The sequence below is a fragment of the Myotis davidii genome, unplaced genomic scaffold, assembly GCF_000327345.1.
Source record: "Myotis davidii unplaced genomic scaffold, ASM32734v1 scaffold385, whole genome shotgun sequence".
Classification (NCBI taxonomy): domain Eukaryota; kingdom Metazoa; phylum Chordata; class Mammalia; order Chiroptera; family Vespertilionidae; genus Myotis; species Myotis davidii.
This window is the reverse complement of record NW_006296096.1, coordinates 363,405-382,081: the sequence shown is the minus strand read 5'-3', so window position 1 is coordinate 382,081 and position 18,677 is coordinate 363,405. Positions and strand designations below refer to the sequence as shown.

The 18,677-nt window shown below is 35.7% G+C and overlaps 1 protein-coding gene and 1 long non-coding RNA gene across 3 annotated transcripts in view; one reads left to right on the top strand and one right to left on the bottom strand.

The window, feature by feature from the left end:
• The window catches only part of KRAS (Kirsten rat sarcoma viral oncogene homolog), a 43,588-nt gene that overhangs the window by 9,378 nt on the left and 15,533 nt on the right, over nt 1–18,677 (bottom strand). Inside the window, exons 4-6 of one of the 2 annotated variants that reach the window (XM_015568675.1) lie at nt 9,897–10,075; nt 8,419–8,578; nt 1,153–1,205 (exon numbers count right to left, since the gene is read on the bottom strand). In XM_015568675.1, the coding sequence (XP_015424161.1) occupies nt 1,164–1,205; nt 8,419–8,578; nt 9,897–10,075 (381 nt within the window). In that variant the 3' untranslated portion in view covers nt 1,153–1,163. Of the gene's footprint in view, nt 1–1,152; nt 1,206–8,418; nt 8,579–9,896; nt 10,076–18,677 lie in introns of those variants that run through there. The other variant, XM_006771018.2, reaches the window with a different exon arrangement.
• Nucleotides 2,644–5,034, top strand: LOC102762096. The gene is made up of 2 exons (XR_436036.2): nt 2,644–4,184; nt 4,891–5,034. It is a non-coding gene; the product is annotated as an uncharacterized LOC102762096 (long non-coding RNA).

Genomic DNA, 18,677 nt, shown 5'->3' with positions numbered 1-18,677 from the left:
GTTCTTTCTCCTTTACCATGCCCTAAGCATCCTTCAAAAAGGTGCTTTTTTATTGTTGACAGTATTACAGATGTCCCTCATTTCCTCCACCCTTCACCCATCCCCTGCCTTACCCCAGACCTTCATCACACTATTGTTTGTGTCCATGGGTTATGCATATTTGCATATAAATTCTTTGGTTAATCTCTTTCTTGCCGGGGCTGACCAGCAGCCCCTGGATGACGGATGAACAGATTACAGTGGGGCCTTGACTTACGAGTGTCCCAACTAACGAGTTTTTTGAGATACCAGCTGTCTCTTGGCCGATGTTTTGCATTGAGTTGATAGAGTAATTTGAGTTAACGAGTTCCTTAATTAGCTCCTAACGAGCTCGATCTCAGAACGAATTAAACTCGTAAGTCAAGGCCCCACTGTATCTCTCTGGTTGCACCGTGAATGAAGACAGCAACAGGTAAACCATATAAGAGGTTATAATAGTCCCAGCAGGAAACGAAAGGGGACTGAACTAATGATGTGGTAAAAGTTAGAATGTAACATCATCGGAATTTGTGGTTGTCTCCAAATGGGGGTAAAAGGAAGGAAGCAGGAGTCACCTGAAGACTTCCCAGTTTCTAACTTGGGTGAAAAGAGATGTTGATGCCAGTGAGTAGAATTATTAGCAAAGGGCTTCTACCTCTGGGACATTCAACCTCATTATAAACTCTATATAGTTTCTTCTACTTTTTTCTTTTCCTAGACCCTGTGACAAATGTAGTCTATAGCCATCAAAACTGCCTCAATTACAATTAAAACCCATTAAACTAAAAATTCCAATATACTAATTATGGAAACATACTACAGGGTTCTTTTTTTCAAGAAAAGATACATTTTTTTACTTTGAATTCTTCCAAGAAAAAATTGTTTTCTTTTTTTACCTCTTATTCCCCTTCACATTTTTCATCCACCCCTCTACCCTCCTCCGGTGAGGTTTCTTTTAATATTTCAAATTAAAAGCCCACAACTAGGTAGTCCTAAAGTGGTTGCTCCTTTGTTACTTTTAAAAGACATCTACTTTCTGCTAAAATTAATATGCTGAACTTACCAGATTACATTATAATGCATTTTTTAATTTTCACACAGCCAGGAGTCTTTTCTTCTTTGCTGATTTTTTTCAATCTGTATTGTCAGATCTCTCTCACCAATGTATAAAAAGCATCCTCCACTCTCTGCATTGTAAAACACAACTTCTTTAAAGTCTGTTTCATTGGTAATAGTAATTTATTGGGACAGCCATGTGCAAGAAGTTTGAAATTATGAGCTTTTCTTAAAAATTTCTTTTTAAAAACAGACATCAGATTGCGTGAATAAAATTAGGGATGCAATTTTAAAATATGGCTTGAATCCTGGTTTGTTCTTTAAAGTCAGGTTTTGTAATGTAATTAGATTTTTTTTTTTTTTAGAAAATTCAAGTTAGCAATTGAATTGGGAGATTCTGAAAAACTTAAGTACAGGTATTAGTGCAATCATTTTAGTTTGCTAGTCACAGAATTAATCAAAACCTAAAGTTAGATTTAAATTATTTCTTTGACTTAGGGAAAACAAATGTTTTATTTAGCATTGACCCCCACCCCTCCCACTCCAACCCCACATGGGGAGGAGAAAAGTGGTACAAAAAAGATTTTAACCTTTATGTTTTTCTTAAAAAAAAAACAACAACACCCCACACACACCTCAAAATACAGTCAGGTCAAGAGACTGGAATCTTGAGTTCTATCTTCAACTACAACATTGTCCATTGAAATTCTAGGATGGACAAGTGAAGCTGAAACTGGGACTTTTGTGGATGGATAACTACATTATTTAAATTCTAAACATTGCGAATTGTTTAAGATACACAAAAAACAGCAGCAGTGCATTCTGTATCTTTATAAGTCTTAAAAATAACTTTTAGAACATTATCCTGTTATACTGACCTTATACTTTCTAGCATTCTAATTATTCTAAATAAGAGAAAGGGACTTCTGCTTAAGGCTATGGGAAGAAAATTATGGCGACAAACACAATTATATATGGAGATCAACAATATATTTTCCAGTCCAGAAAATTAGGCAATAGCCAAGTGGGACAAAGTGTTTAGTTAACTGTACTGCTGCTTTGTCCTGAAAAATGTATCATCAAAGTAGAAGCTTACATCTAACAGAAACTCACACAAATATGCATCTACATGTAGTGCAAATTAACTTAAAAGATGTAATACTTGTGCGTATTCTTCTCAAAGAATGAAGTGTTTAAGAAAGCTGGTCTGCTTGATTGCACATTTAACTTTAAGCTTACGGTTTTTTTAATTTTAATTTTTGAGGATGAATTACTTGGAGATTGGAATATTTTAACTTTCTAAAACTGGTAATATTAGTCTTTCTATGAACCAAATGTGACCAAATGGACTTAACACCTAATAAGTTAATACAGCCCTAACCGGTTTGGCTCAGTGGATAGAGCATCGGCCTGAGGGCTCAAGGGTCCCAGGTTCGATTCCAGTAAGGGGCATGTACCTTGGTTGTGGGCACATCCCCAGTGGGGAGTGTGCAGGAGGCAGCTCATCGATGTTTCTCTCTCATCGATGTTTCTAACTCTCTATCCCTCTCCCTTCCTCTCTGTAAAAAATCAATAAAATGTATTTAAAAATAAGTAAATAAATAAATAATTAAAAAGCTAATACATGCCAAATGTATGATTTGTAGTTTTACATTAAATCAGGCACAGAGAATCAGTCATTTTAGTATTAATTGCAGTAAGCTGACAGGTAAGGCTTAATTTCTTTATGCCAAAGTCACTGCATATCCATTGCTTGTAATAAAGGAAAAGGAAGTACCTCAATTCATTAATTTTTATCTCAAAAATATATCAACTACTTTGGTAGAGTTTGGTAATTTACCATGAAAGTAAAACTTTAACTTAAAATTCATAAAATTAAGTTTCAGTTAAGAAGTGGGCATTTAAATAATATTTTGATTATATATTAAAATGTACATCTCAAAAGTTACTTATATTTCTATTCAGCTATCTAATATAAAAATCACTATAGCCCTAGAAAATGTGTACCTTATTTTTAATGGAATCAATTTAATCAACTACTAGATAACTACAAAATAAAAATATCCAATAATTTTCTGAAATCATTAAATATGTTGTACTTTAAATTACATTACCACTTGTACCTGTATATAAGATTTTTAATATTTTATATTTACCATTATTTCTCAAGGAGAGGATTTACTTTTACTCCTAAGTCCTTAAAATTATATATTAGAAATTCTCACTGCTAAATAATATAAATAATTTAAGGCATTAAAATGACTTTTGTAGAGCATGTAAAATGTAAAGCATGAGCTAGCATTTAATATATTTTCACATACTTTTTAAATCTGCTCAGTAACTATTCTATTTTTAAATCATAAAAATACTTCTTAAATTTGAAAATTAATGCAAGAATTTAAAAATATACATATATATAAATAAAACAAACCAGGTAAAAGCTCATATTTGTTAAGAATGTAAAGATTTACTACTCCTGTTTTTAAAAGTTACAAGGTCAATGTAGAGGTACTCAAACATTTTATGAGAGGAGAAAAACAGGGTTTTGGTCCTCTACTAATTTAGCAGAAGCAAAGTTTGATTGTAACTTATTTTTAAAATCAGTTTGAAAGAGTATACTTTATAAGTGTGCACATCCCCATCACCAATACCAGAATATATAATTTTGTTTCCAGCAATGCAGAGAGAGAATTGGAAGCCAATGATTAAAAAGAAGAGATTACTACCCACCACCAAAATATTCAGTATTAGCACCACAGTTGCTAAAATGATTAACACAGAAAAACAGTTATTCCAAAATGACTTTTTCATTAAATTTGACTAATAGAAAATGTAAATTATATTTTAAGGAATCAGTTATTTACCATATTTTCTCAGATTTAAATACTTCTTATTTCTTGGTTATATGCTTTAAGGTCATACTGACATCAAGGGATTATTATTTATCCTTTATGCACCTTAAACCACTGGCATTGACACAGAACAATGGTTTCACATTCCAAAATTTGCAGGTAATTTTTAAAGAAATTATAGCTGAACATTCAATACCCAACTGTGGCTAGTTGCTAGGCATTAACTGGCACTTAATAATTAAACTTTCTTTAATAGAGGTCTTATAACAACTAATTTTCAGTATCCAGAAATAACCAATAAAAACCAGGATTACTCAACATTTTTAAGTTCATTAAGAATGGGAATATTTATGAAGGAACAAATGTGTACAAGTTTATACATGTAAATATTTTTGAAAAAGCAAGATATTTGACAATATTTTCAGCTCAGCTACTATCTGAAAACATACTTGTGAGACTAAGGCAATAGAGTGCTCCATACTAAAGAACTGTTAATAGCATCATTCCATATCCTAGTGTCTATAATACTTTCAACTAAGATTTCATTTTAAGCAAGTATCTGAATGGTTTATTACCTGCAAAAATTCTTGCAAACTCAAGGAAATAACATTCTATCACCCTAATTACAGTCACATGCAAGATATTAGCCTTCTTAGGGGAGAGGAACGTGAGGAACAAGGTGTGTTCTGAAAAGGAACTGTGCATTGCCAAATTTCTCAAAAAACTTTGCAAACTACAGCCTTTAAAACTGAAATGCAGTAATACCACTAATCAAGAAGCTAAGTATGGCATACCGGAGGTTGCTCAGTAACTGTTCTGTTTTTAACTCATAAAAAGCTAAAGTTCAAAATACTGACCTCATGTACACAAATTCAACTACTAATAAACAAAAGTATGGTACATAAGGTTTTTTGTTTGGTTTGTTTTGTTAAAATGATTTGATCAAAAACTTTCTTTAATGCAGGTCTTAAAACAACTAATTTTCAGTATCCAGAAATTACCAATAAAAACCAGGATCACTCAACATTTTTAAGTTCATAAAACTAATTTTCACATTATGCTCAAATTGAGACCTCCAGAAAGCAAAACACAAACAAACAAAAAAACCAAAAACACAAACAAACAAAAAGCTGAATCAGGAGTGCAAATATGCTGAGACTTCTGCTTCTGTCATCCACTTCACCGAACCTCCCACTTTTGATTGTGGGCACTGGAAAACACACGCTGACTACCACGGTGTCAATGTTTTGGTTTCAACAGCCTTTGCCCACACTGCCATTCACTGCCCAGAGAAGCCAGGAAAATCTGGCAACTGCTAACTGCCCAGATAAATGTAAACCAAGTAGCAGTCTTTACACAGTAGGAGCATGGGAACCACACACAATGCACACTAGCAGAAAATAAACATTACTTTAGCCTTTCAGATGTGGATTAAAATGATTGTAAAGAAATATAATTCACTATATCCTAGCCATACAGTGGGCATTTTAAAGTTGATGAAATATATATTCTGCAACACTTATCTTAAAGAAGTAGTATTATGAGAAATTTCCCTGTTTTCCCCCCTCCTACTTCCCTTTCAGAATGCATAAGTTTTACTTCAGATTTTTACAGGCTAACATTAGTAATTTTAAGTTGAAAAGTCTGCCCTAACTTCTAATGTATAACCAAACAATACAGTCCCCGAAGAATTTGGGCATCAGTACACTACAACCAGAAGGTCAAATGTTAGCCACATTCTTTCTTTGTACTGCCCAAAAGCTAAGAATGATTTTTGCATTTTTAAAGGGTTACATAAGAGAAAAAAATGCAACAGATACCGCTTATGGCTCACAATGCTTATTATCTGGCCCTGAACAGAGAAACTGTGCCAGCCCCTGACGTATGAGAAGCTCTAAATGAATGTCCTGTTCCTACTACCTTAAATATAATGCTTTTTGGTGTTTGTTTTAGGTTTCTGCTCAAGGCCAAAATCTAGGACATGAAAATAAGTAGTTGTTGATAAAATACAAGAAGGATATGCATATTTATTTTGTTCAAATAACAAATAATAGCAAATAAGTAACAAATAAAATACTCTGCAGAAAATAGGGCTTCAAATTTTCACACAAAAAAATGGATACAAAATTTATAAGATTTACATTTCATTTTATAATTTCCACAATTAGTACTTGAATAGAGCTTTATAAAGTCTTCCAAAAGCATGCAAATATCAAATTAATTTAAACAGAAGAAGATGAATAAACTTCTGAAAGGCAAATCAACAAGTCTATGTAATAAAACAAAGATCAGAAACTAAATATGTTATAGTTTAGCAACATAAATTATATAAAGATACCAATAAAACAGTATATAAATATAAGGTGAGCACTAGAAGGTTAAGAAGAATTCCTTTACATCACTCTATATTTTCATTAGATGATCCACATAAATGTCTACAAAGCAAATTTAAGTTAGTCCACCTCCATATCAAAAACACTACATACAACTTCCTTACCTTCCTTCCCCCTCAAAAATAGCATAAAGCCTAAAAATCTATTTTAAAAGGAAACCAGGTAGTTTTCTGATTAATTATGAATGCTGTGGTATATTAAAGCACTAATATCAAACTCTAAGAATGAACTAATACTTCTGAAATAGTAACCACAGAACAAAGAAAGAAGACAGCTATTTTAGGGTCATCAAATGAGAAGTGGAAGGCAGCACTGTGGGAATAATAAGACTTCCTTTTACTGTCTTCTATTGCCTTTCTACTACAACTACAGTCTAGGTACCAAAGTTAGCATCACCTGAGAGTCAGTTGGATATACTCAGAATCACAGGTCCCAACCTAGACCCACTGAATTAAAATCTAGATTTGAATAAACACCCCAGTTGATTCCTATGCATATTAAAGTATGAGAAACACTGCTCTATTTGCAATTCTTTACATTAGGCAGTCTCCCAGGTTTTTTTCTTTATAAAATTTAAACTAAAATGTTAACTAGTTCAAAAAGTATCTTTTAAAAGTTACAACTAGTGCAAACCACTACAGGGAACTCAATATTTGTTAATTAATAAGTTGTTAATGGTAGTAGGTTTGCAAGTGTTTTTAATAAAATTCCTTTAATTTTATATTTGTAAATTTTTCATAAGAAAATGATGGGGAAAAAGTTATGAATATTATAATCATTTTTTTTGAGTACCTCCCCTCTAACTGAAAATAAGGAATCCAGTCAGGGACAATCAATAAAAAGAAGACAAAAACCAAACTTCTTCCCAGCCTCTGGACCTGGGAAGCAATGTGAATAAGATCTTAATTCCTCTAAAGTAAAGTGTAGTGCTGTATCTCAAGTGTATGTCAAGTCTTTCTTTAACTTATAAATCAAAGACTTAAAATAGAACTTTTTTATATATTAAGCTCTTTATTTCATACAGGTAGGTTAAATAATAATAATACACTGAAATTATTTTATTTTAACTAGAGAAAAGTTACTTTTAAAACTTAGGTAATTTTTGGCCCTGGCCAGTGTTTGTCAGTGGTTAGAGCATCAGCCCAAGCACCAGAGGGTCATGGGTTCGATTCCTGATCAAGGGCACATATCTGGGTTGCAGGTTTGATTCCGGCCCCAGTCAGGGTGTGTGCAAGAGGCAACCAATCCATGTCTCCTTTTCACATCGATGTTTCTTTCTCCCTCTCCCTCTCCCTCCCTCTCTCTCTCCCCCTCCTCCCTCTGCCTCTCCCTCTCCTCCTTCCTCCCTCCCACCCTTTCTAAAAATCTATGGAAAATATATCCCAGGGTGAGGATTAACAAAAAAATTAATAAACTAATAAATAAATAAATTATAGGTAATTTTAAAAATAAAAGATCAAACTAGCATTAATGTTTGTCTGAACAACCCAGTAAATGAATAACTGCGAATTTCTATTTATTTTCTAAATAGTCTCTTGCTTTACTGAAAACTTTCTCCTAAAATATATCCTTACAAAACCTCTACCAAAGGAAAATACTTCAAATACAACAAAATTTAACCTAGAAACATATGACATAAGACTCTTAAAAGCACTTCCAAAATAGGGAACTCAATATTTGTTCCCTTGTTCTTTCATTTTATAAACATCACAGCACAAAAAATAATAATAAGTAAAAAATCCCCACATTTCTTGAATGTAAGATGTGCTGAGTTGAACAGAATGTTCCATGTGGAAAGAAACCAAAGCCAAAAGTAATAGCATGGAGACTTGATTAAGAAGTACTGCCCTTTCATATCCTTAAAGGAGCATTTTCCAAATAATTAGTTTTACTTCCTATTTTAGTATAGCAGTAGGAAAAACTGATAAATTACACTCAATAATAAAATAGTTATGCTCTCATGTATGTACATTTACTTATGTTTAGCCTTCCTGCCCCCAAAATGATGTTATTAGGAGATATATTAGTGTACCATGGTTAATTAAAATCACTTGATACAGATAAGAGAATAGATTTGTATTTATTACAGTTTTACCTACCTGTCTTGTCTTTGCTGATGTTTCAATAAAAGGAATTCCGTAACTTCTTGCTAAGTCCTGAGCCTGTTTTGTGTCTACTGTTCTAGAAGGCAAATCACATTTATTTCCTACTAGGACCATAGGTACATCTTCAGAGTCTTTAACTCTTTTTATTTGTTCTCTGGGGAGGAAAAAAAAGTTGCATGACAGGTATTAGAAATACAAAAATTGTACACACCTTTTCTTATAAAATATGGCCTAATGAAGACTTTTAATTTAATTCCTGGTTCCCATCACACCAAATTTTGTTTCTCCTTTTCAGTATTGTTCTTCTCCATCTTAAAGAGAGAACTTCTATGTCTCTTACAAGATCTAATACCTAGAAATATACTAAAACTACAATCTAATAGGTTCATGAAAAAATAGAAAATACTGAAAATTCTAGACCACAAAAAAGGTATGCCTAATTTTTAAAATTATAATCTTAGAAACATATATTCTATATGCTGTTACATGTTTGTATAGAATTAAAAATGTTTTTATAAAACCATGAATTAAAACATTAATTTTCACATTTTTCTCACAAAAAAGAGCAACAAGTGGAAAGATTTTTATTTCTATGTGTACTACCCTGTTTATTCCGTAAAAGTCCTTCTTTTTCAATAAGATGTGCATAAACTCTAAAATTTGTGGTAAAATTAAATTCCTTCAAAATTTTAAGTGAATTTCAAAGATGCAGCATGAAATGTCAATTTTTCTACGAAAATATTACCAACCACCCAAATTTCTTTTCCTGTATTACTAGACTATAGAGAAAGCATGCTGTAAGAAATGGTAAACCTCTTAACTAGGCTAACTGGCTGTTAAAACATAACCAATGAATGGGATATTTGCTGAATATGTAGTTTTATGAAAACTGTAAATCCTCAAAGAAACAATATAAACTATACTTAATAGTGATTATCTTTTAAAAAAAAAAGTCAGTTTTAGGCTGATTTATCAGTTTCTTTAAAAACTGTAATTGTTCTAATACCTGTCTTTTACAACTTCAAAGTTGTGGGTGTGTTTTCCTCCTCTTAAATAGCTAATATCCGATTCCAAGAAATTCTACACTAAATATACTTGATTATTTTTAAGGCTACTTAAGTGACACTGCCTCAATTACATTTTCCTATTTTTTGTTGATGGTTTTCATTTTTATGATAGCTCTAGCTTACAGCCTTGTTTCCCTGGTGTAGAGTGGTTAAAAGCACAGTTTTTGGAGTCAAACAGGCCTAGGTTCCAATCCCAGCTCTATCCCACCATCTACGCAAGCTGGAACAAGTTACTCAATTTATCTAATTCTCAAGAACTTCATCTATAAAACAGGATATTACCTACCTCATAATTATTGTAAAATTTAAATTAGATAATTTATGTATGGTGATTAGCAAAGATTCAATAAATGGAAGATACAATTAGTCCTCAATGTCAATTTACTATGTTCAATTTAAACCCACCTATAATGGTGAATATCTTCAAATGATTTAGTATTATTTATGGCAAATACACAAAGAAAGCCCTCCCCAGTCCTCATGTACTGGTCCCTCATTGCACTGTACTCCTCTTGACCTGCTGTGTCGAGAATATCCAAGAGACAGGTTTCTCCATCAATTACTACTTGTTTCCTGTAGGAATCCTGAGAAGGGAGAAACACAGTCTAGATTATTACGGTACCTTTTACTTTTAAAACAGTGTTAGACACAACTCAAGAAAAAGAACCAGTCACAACTGGGCAAATGACTTGAATAGACCTCTCTCCAAAAAAAATAGACAAATGACCACTATGCATAGGGAAATATGTTCAACATCATCAGGGAAATGCATATCAAAACCACAATGAGTTACAGCTTCACAGCCATCAGAATGGCTATTATTTTTTTTAAAGTAAAATAATAAGTGTTAGCAAGGATGTGAAGAAACTAGATCCCTGGCCACCACTGGTGGGAAAGTAAAGTGGTGCAGCCATTGTGGAAAACAATTTGGTAGTTCCTCAAAAAGTAAAACATAAGATTACCATATAATCCAGTAATTCCAATCCTTGGTATGTAACCAAAAGCATTGAAAGCAGGGAATCACAGCAACATTATTTACAATAGCCAAGATGTAGAAACAACTCAAGTGTCTATTAACAGACCAGAGGCCTGGTGCACAAATTCGTGCATGAGTGGGGTCCCTCAGGGTGGCCTGTGGGGATCGGGTCAAAACCCGCAGTCCAATGCCGCCTGCAGCTCCTATCTGCTGCTTTCGCTCATCCCGGCCCCACTGCGCCTGCTGCGGGCTCGCATCCAATCAGTCCCAATTGGGAGAGGCTTGCGCACCGCCACCGCAACAGCAGCACTCGCCAGCCATGAGCCCCGCATCTGGCGCCCTCCCGAGGGGAGTGGCCTGTGGGACTGGGCCGAAACTGGCTCCCCGTCATCCCCCAAGGGGTCCTGGATTGCGAGAGGGTGCAGGCCAGGCCGAGGGACCCCACCAATGCACAATCTGGCCAGGGAGGGACTGTGAGAGGGCTCCAGGGCATATCCAGCCCCATCTTGCCCAGTCCCAATCAGCCAGACCCCAGCAGCAAGTGTCTACCCCTTGGTGGTCAGTGCACATCATAGCAAGCGGTTGAGCAGCCTTAGCATATTATTAGCATATTACGCTTTGATTGGCTTAACAGTCAACCGGTCACTGGATGACCGGACACTCAGCATATTAGGCTTTTATTATATAGGATGAGTAGATAAACAAAATGTGATATATAAATACAATAAAATATTACTCAGTCATAAAAATGAAAATTCTGATATATGGTACAACATGGGTGAACCTTGAAAACAGTAGGCTAAGTGAAATAAGCCAGACATAAAAAGACAAATAACTATTATTTCACTTACATGAGGTACCTAAAATAAGTCAAGTCACAGAGACAAAAAATAGAATAGAGGTCACCTGAGGCTGGGGCAGGAGGGGTTAGAGAGTTATTGTCCAGCAGATGCAGAGTTTTAGTTTGGGATAATGAAAACAGAATTAGTGGCTGCCCAACACTGTGAACTTACTTCATGTCACTGAATTGTACACTTAAAAATGGCTGCAATAGTAAATCTTGTGTTACATATATTACCACAATTTTTAAAAGGCTGTACAAAGAGATTCAACAATGGAAGTGCACATATTAGTAATAAAAAGAGCAAACTCTTATAAAAAATAGTTTTTACAAAAATGGGATAGCTCTACCAACTCTGTTATTCAGGATGGTTTAGATGGCAAGAAAAAAAAATCAATCAGCTTACAAATAAACGTCATGCATCTATTTTACTTATAGTCAGAGGAATACAAAGAAAATGGTCTACACTGAGGATTTAATGCCCTTATCCATTTCTGAAATCCTGGGAACAGTATCTCACAGCCAGGTGGATATTATGATAACTCTAACGAATACGACTTCTATCAGCAAATTCTGTGGGGGAGAATAGATGGGTATCTTAAAAAACCTAGGCAACACTAAGATTGAGTAAGGAAAGGGGGTGTGTAACATCAACAGAATCTTAAAATGAAAATCTGGTTTTCTTTGACTTTTGATTTATATTCATGCCTAAAGGATTTCACACACTCTCTGCCAAAATAAGCCTAATAAATAAATAAATAAATAAATAAATGAATGAATGAATGAATGAATGAATGAATAAGGAAAATGGAATGGTGCAATGTGAAGTCATGGAATAAGAGGCAGGCTGATGATAGGTATAAAGTATACACCAAGGGCACTGTTTCTTATTGTTCTACATGAGGGCTTAGCACTAAAGTGTCTTTATTTGATGAATTACTTTATAGACCATTCCATCATTAAAAAAGAGAATGGTCATTAACGGTCATGTTTTTGATAAAATATTTTTTAAATGTTCGCAGTAGAATACAGACATATATCTCAGGGATGGGCAAAGGTAGGTTTAAAGTTGTCAGTGTGCAAGTTTATTCTGGAATTATTTATTTTTGTATCATTTTCCACATGAACTATAAACCTACTTTTGCCCATCCTGCATATGTAGCATGATCCCAACAAAATATATGTATGTGTCAGTATAGCTGTACCCGTACATGTATTTAAAAATTTATGGTATTGCCCTGACCGGTTTGGCTCAGTGCATAGAGCATCGGCCTGCGGACTGAAAGGTCCCAGGTTCGATTCCGGCCAAGGGCATGTACCTTGGTTGCGGGCACATCCCAGTAGGAGGTATGCAAGAGGCAGCTGATCGATGTTTCTATCTCATCAATGTTTCTAACTCTCTATCCCTCTCTCTTCCTCTCTGTGAAAAATCAATAAAATATATTTTTTAAAAAACTTATGGTATTACATAAAAATGTTAATAAAGGCTGTTATCTTTTTTTGTACTCGATGCTATTAAATGTATTCCTTCTGTGGCTTTTCATTTTTAAAAGTGTGAAAGACTACCATGTTAGACTATGATCTAATGCTTATCTTTTAAAGTAAACTGCATTTTCCATACTGTCTATAATAAAAACTATTTCAGTCAGAAAAAAAGGATAGATATTTATTTTCTAAGCAGGAAGCTCTTTACTAAAAATTCAAACATTTGGTTGACATTTTATTACCGTATTTGCCGGCGTATAAGACGATTTTTTGGCCCTGAAAAATATGCCTCCAAGTGGGGGGTCGTCTTATACGCCAGGTACACTTCAGAGAGACTGCCCATAGTGCTTGCCCCGTGCCATAGTGGCCTCCCGATGCCCGCCCACTTCATTCCACATACCGTTCAGGCATCAGCAGCGCTGCTGGGTGTATGCTCGGCTGTTATGCGATTTTGCTGTTATGCGATTTTACCACACTCGCAAAATCACACACAGCCGACCATACACCCAGTATGATAGCGCAAAATCGCGAATCGCGATACCATACTGGGTGTATGGTTGGCTGTGTGCGATTTTGCGAGTGTGGTAAATTCGGGTTACCGTATATTTCTTTACATATGCATTGAAGATTCGCGATTTTGCGCTATCATGGTGCCTGTTAGAATGTTTTGCTAGGGACTTGCCCGGCACTTGCTCTCTACCTCTATTTGTTATCTTACTTCTATCATTGACAGTCCCTCTAGGTTGTGGGCTGCTTGCCTGTGTTCCTGAGAAGCATCTACGGTACCAGTCTATAGAGTGTGTTTTCTTTAGTGAATTACCGGTATGTTTACCGGTAATAAACTTGCACTGTTTTATGTATATGTTTGATTACATACAGCCTTGTGACAGTTTTCCTGCATGTCATAAGCATTTGAATATAAATTAAAATGTTAAAATCAAATCTGATATTGTTTTACCTTTTATTTGGTGTGTGGAAGGTGTGCGGAAGAGGGGGTAGTCTTATACGGCGAATATATAACAAACTCTGTATTTTGAGTGGAAATGTTAGGGGGTCGTCTTATACGCCCAGTCGTCTTATACGCCGGCAAATACGGTATTTTCGCCTACTCCCTTAATTAACTACTTGAAAGAACTCCCATAATATTTTAAAAACCAGTGTTTTTGAAGTATAATAAAGAGCAGGAATTGAGAGCAAAGTACAGTGTCTTAGAATCAACTCATTCATTACCCAGGTATGGCTAGAGATCAAAAAGATTTCCTTACCTGTTGCTGTCACCTCACGTTCTTCACTTACCAATACTAACCTAAGTTAACCTTAGAGCTGATAGTTTCCTTAGTCTTTAAATATAAAATGTTTTACAACAATAAAATTAAAAGACTGGAGCCACACAAGTCTAGACCTAAGGTGTGGCTGGGAGATTACTCACCATCTGCCCACATATATAATGCCTCCAAAATGTAGCTCAATAAAGTCCCATTTACAGAATTTTCAAATACTTTGTGTTTCAAAAGTATTTAATGTGGCATATTTGTAGTTTCTTTATGTATTTCATAACACATTTCCATGATGAATATTCCATCGAAAGGACTGGGAAAGCAGCCCCGCCCTATTCACCCATCTATCTCATTCCTATGACCTTTTCCCTTCTAAAACCTAAAATAATTAACAGCTAAATTCTGTGTCATATTCAGTTATTGAAAAAAGTAATCTACAACCTACATAAAAACAATGAGTAGAATCTGATTAAAAATAATAGGTGAAGGTTAAAACTTCATTATTTCCAAAGTTAATTTTAAGTAGTCACTGAGCTATATAAAAAGGCAGTGCCACTTGGTAAAAACTTAAGAACAAAGATGTTAAAAGACAAAGCATGATCTGAAAAAAAGAACTGACAGTTTTAATAACAAAGCAGAAAACAAGCACAACAAAAACAGTATATAAATACTAAAGATTCTGTTCCAACTTCAGGTTAGACATTAGGAAGAAGTATATGGAAGTAGAAAAAAATTTAGTCATCAGTGTAAGGTCTTTCCCAAGACTAGAGTCTAAATAAGAGTTCAGCAAACTATCACTCACAGGCTAAATCCTGCCCACCTGTTTTTGTCTGGCCCATGAACTAAGAATAGTTTTTACGTTTTTAAATGGTTATTTAAAAATAAAACAAAGATTATGTGACAGACCCATAAGACTCTTCATAGAAAAGTTTGCCAATCCTGCTCCATGCTAATAAAATGCCTTTTCACAAGTATGGAGTATTCTCAATACATATTATTTACTCCTTTTATACTTAAAATATAAACCATCACCCTGAGAAAGTACAGGTTATTCAAGTCCAACCAATTTTAAAAACCACAGATTCTAAAAAGAAACTAGTTAGGAATAGAGCAAGAAAAGGATCAAAACCTAACATTCTTAATTAGTATTATGTCCAGCCATTCAAATACAAATAAACTTTTAGATCAGGTACACAGATTACTAACATCCTTTGGAAACTAGGATAAAATAAAGTCACTTTAACTCAACATAGTAAAATATTAAATGCAAGAAAGTTATTCCATATATTTTCTCTCGCTCTCAGTTACAGTACTATTGTTATGTTTATGTAAGTACTAAAAACAAATCCTTTTCTAAATGAAATATACTATGCTGGCAGAAGCTAATCATAGATAGAACTTAAACATTTATAGTGATACAATAAACAGGCACAATCCTTTTGGAAAGCAATTCCAGTAGTTATCAAGAACCCCACAAATGCTCATAGCATTTGACACAGTAATGCCACTTTTGGTAAATTATGCTAAGGAAATATGATTTATTTCCTTTGAAATGATAGTTACAATAGAAATACACTTAACATGGCAGGCATCCTAAAATATCTTACAAAGAAAAATTACATAGGTATTTAACACCAACCTACAATCTTACACCATTGATCTATGTTCAAAATACACTCTAAATCTAAGCACCCACCAGCACCAGTACCCTAGTCTATAATACCATTTTGTCTTATGCAATCTCCTGCAACTGCTTCCTAGCAGGGATCCCTGTGGTTACTCTTAAATGATACATTCTCCACACAGCAGCTAGTAATTATTTTTTAAATGTCACTCACTTTAAATGTCACTCACTTGCTTAAAGTCCTTGAATAGTATCCCTTCATTCTCCAAAATAAAATCCAAAGGACTTAGCACTCTCTTAACTTAGCACCTCTATATTTCCTTCATATCATGTATTATGATCTGTAACTCAGTACTTACTTGTGTAATTGTTTAAGTCGGTATCCCCTACTAGGTTTTAAACTCCATGATGGTTGAGCTCACATCTGTTATGCTTACCATTATATACATTGTGTGTAAGTTTTGAAAAGAGCAAATAATTAGAACTGTCCATTAATAAATGAATCCACTCAATGTAAATAAGTGCAGACACTATAAAACTGTCTTATCAAAATACAAGTTTAATAGTTTAAATTATATTTAAAAATTAAGTTATAATATATTGAGTATTTTAGTGAATGCAGTCAATCAAGTTTTAGATAATATAAAACCTTTAATGTAAAAATATAAACCAAACAATACATACAGAGATTTAAAAACACTTGCAGGGGCCTTCAATTGTATTAAGTTTTACATCTTAAAAAAGAAAAAGGATCTAAACCAAAAGTGGCAGAATGCTACAATATGAAAAATCTGGTTGGTGCATACATGTTCATTATATTACTTTTTCATACAGCATTAAGAGTGTACCCATTTAATCACCACTCACAACATGGGTTTTATATTTTTATTTTTCTTTAAACTCCTGTCAGGCTGAAAATTCTTATTATTTTAATATTCATTTCTTTGAGGACTAATAATATTGTATAGTTTTATTTTAATATTTATTCCCATCTTCTATGTCCTTTGCCCACTTAAAATTTTCATTGTTTTTGCTTCGACTTGTACCAGTTTATTAACATGCCTTCAAGTGTTGTTTTATGTATAGAAACTTATCTGTAGCTCCATTAGAGGAATTTGAAAGGCTAAATGATTCAAACTGAGATTAAATTCATTGACCAGGACATTGTTTTGCCATTTTTCTATTATAATTAATAACCAGTTACTCAGTATGTTATCTTTTAACATTGTCAACTTAGTTTTCTAATTCAGGCAGTAACCCTGACATGGGAAGACATACTATAGTAAACAAAAACCCCTAAAAGAAGTTAATAACTTTTACTAAAGGTAACCCTATTATTATCCTATCTAATAAAGGACAAACATGCAAATTGACCATACCTTCGCTACACCCCAAGGCACGCCCACCAGCCAATCGGAGTGACTATATGCAAATAAGCCCAAGATGGCGGCCAGCAGTCTAGGAGCTGGAGCAAGCAGGCTTGGTTGCCCCCGCGATGGAGGAAGCCAAGCTTCCCGCCTGCCCTGGCCTCTGCTGAAGGAGTGGCTGGGGGCCTGGGTTGCCAGGAGCAGGGTGGGAACTAAGCAGCCGGAGAGGGGCGCTGGGCCGCTGGGAGCAGGAACTAAGCAGCCAGGAGAGGGGCGCCGGGCTGCTGGGAGCAGGAACTAAGCAGCTGGGAGAGGGGAGCCGGGCTGCCAGGCCACTGCTAGGGCAGGAACTATGCAGCTGGGAGAGGGCTGCTGGGCCGCTGGGAGCAGGGCAGGAACTTCCCGGGGTGGGCATCAGGCAGTCGGGAGCGGGGCGGGAACTTTTGCCGCATTACCAGGGCAACACGGCAGAAGTTCCCACCCCGTAGCTGCTTGCTCATTCACTTACTCGCTCATTCATTCACTCATTCACTTACTCATTATTCACTCACTCACTCACTCAGCAAACCCTCTCAGGTCCCTGGCACCAGGCCAGGCACTGAAGGTGAGGCAGGATAAGACAGAGCTATGTCCTCAAGACGTTAGTAATTCAGTAGGGCGAAGCAGGCACATGAATGAGGCAGTTGTACACACAGATGCACTGTACTGGGTTTGGTGAGAGCTGTAACTAACGCCGACTTTGTTCTCTTGATAAAATGGGGCCTCAGGAGCCAGGCCGCCCCATCCCTGTAGGCCTGTGCCTAGGCCCTGGAGTGGCCGGGGTCCCGAGGGCAGGAACTATGCAGCTGGGAGAGGGGAGCTGGGATGCTGGGAGCGGGGCAGGAACTATGCAGCTGGGAGCAGGGTGGGAACTTCTGCTATGTCGCCATGGCAACGGGGCAGAAATTCCCACCCTGTAGCTGCTTGCTCATTCACTTACTCGCTCATATTCACTCATGGTCCAGAGGGGATAGATAATGGTGTTAGCAAGTGGAGAGTGGTCTTAGCCAGCACTCAGCAAAAGGGAATGTCAGTTGCAAAGTGTCCTAAAGGTCAGTGACTGGGGAGTCCCCAGGGAGGGGAGTCCATTCAGTTGTTCAATCAGACCTCTAACAACATCCCTCTGCAGCAGAAGGAAGTAGGAGGATGGTTGAGTGTTAGGGCAAAGGCAGGGAACATACAGAAGGAGTCTGTAGTAGTGCTAAAATGTGAGGAAGTTCTGACCTGATCTGGAAGGAAGGAAAGAAAGGTGGGAAGCTGACCGAGGGTGCAGGTCGGGCTGAGGGGTCTGGTCCCACCCCTCACCCCACCCCCACCCCCATGCACGAATTTCGTGCATCAGGCTACTAGTTAATATTAATTATAACATTTACTGAGCCCTTACTTGTAAGTCAAAACTGTGATAAACATATTATAAGTATTATCCGATTTAATCTCCATCCTCATGCTCTTATAAATATGAACAGGACTGTTGGAAATAACAGCTAAAGTATTATTTGGGGATTTACTCTTGAAATGTTTATAATATTTTCTCAATGTGTCAAGCATTGAAATACTTTTCATGTATTCTTAATACC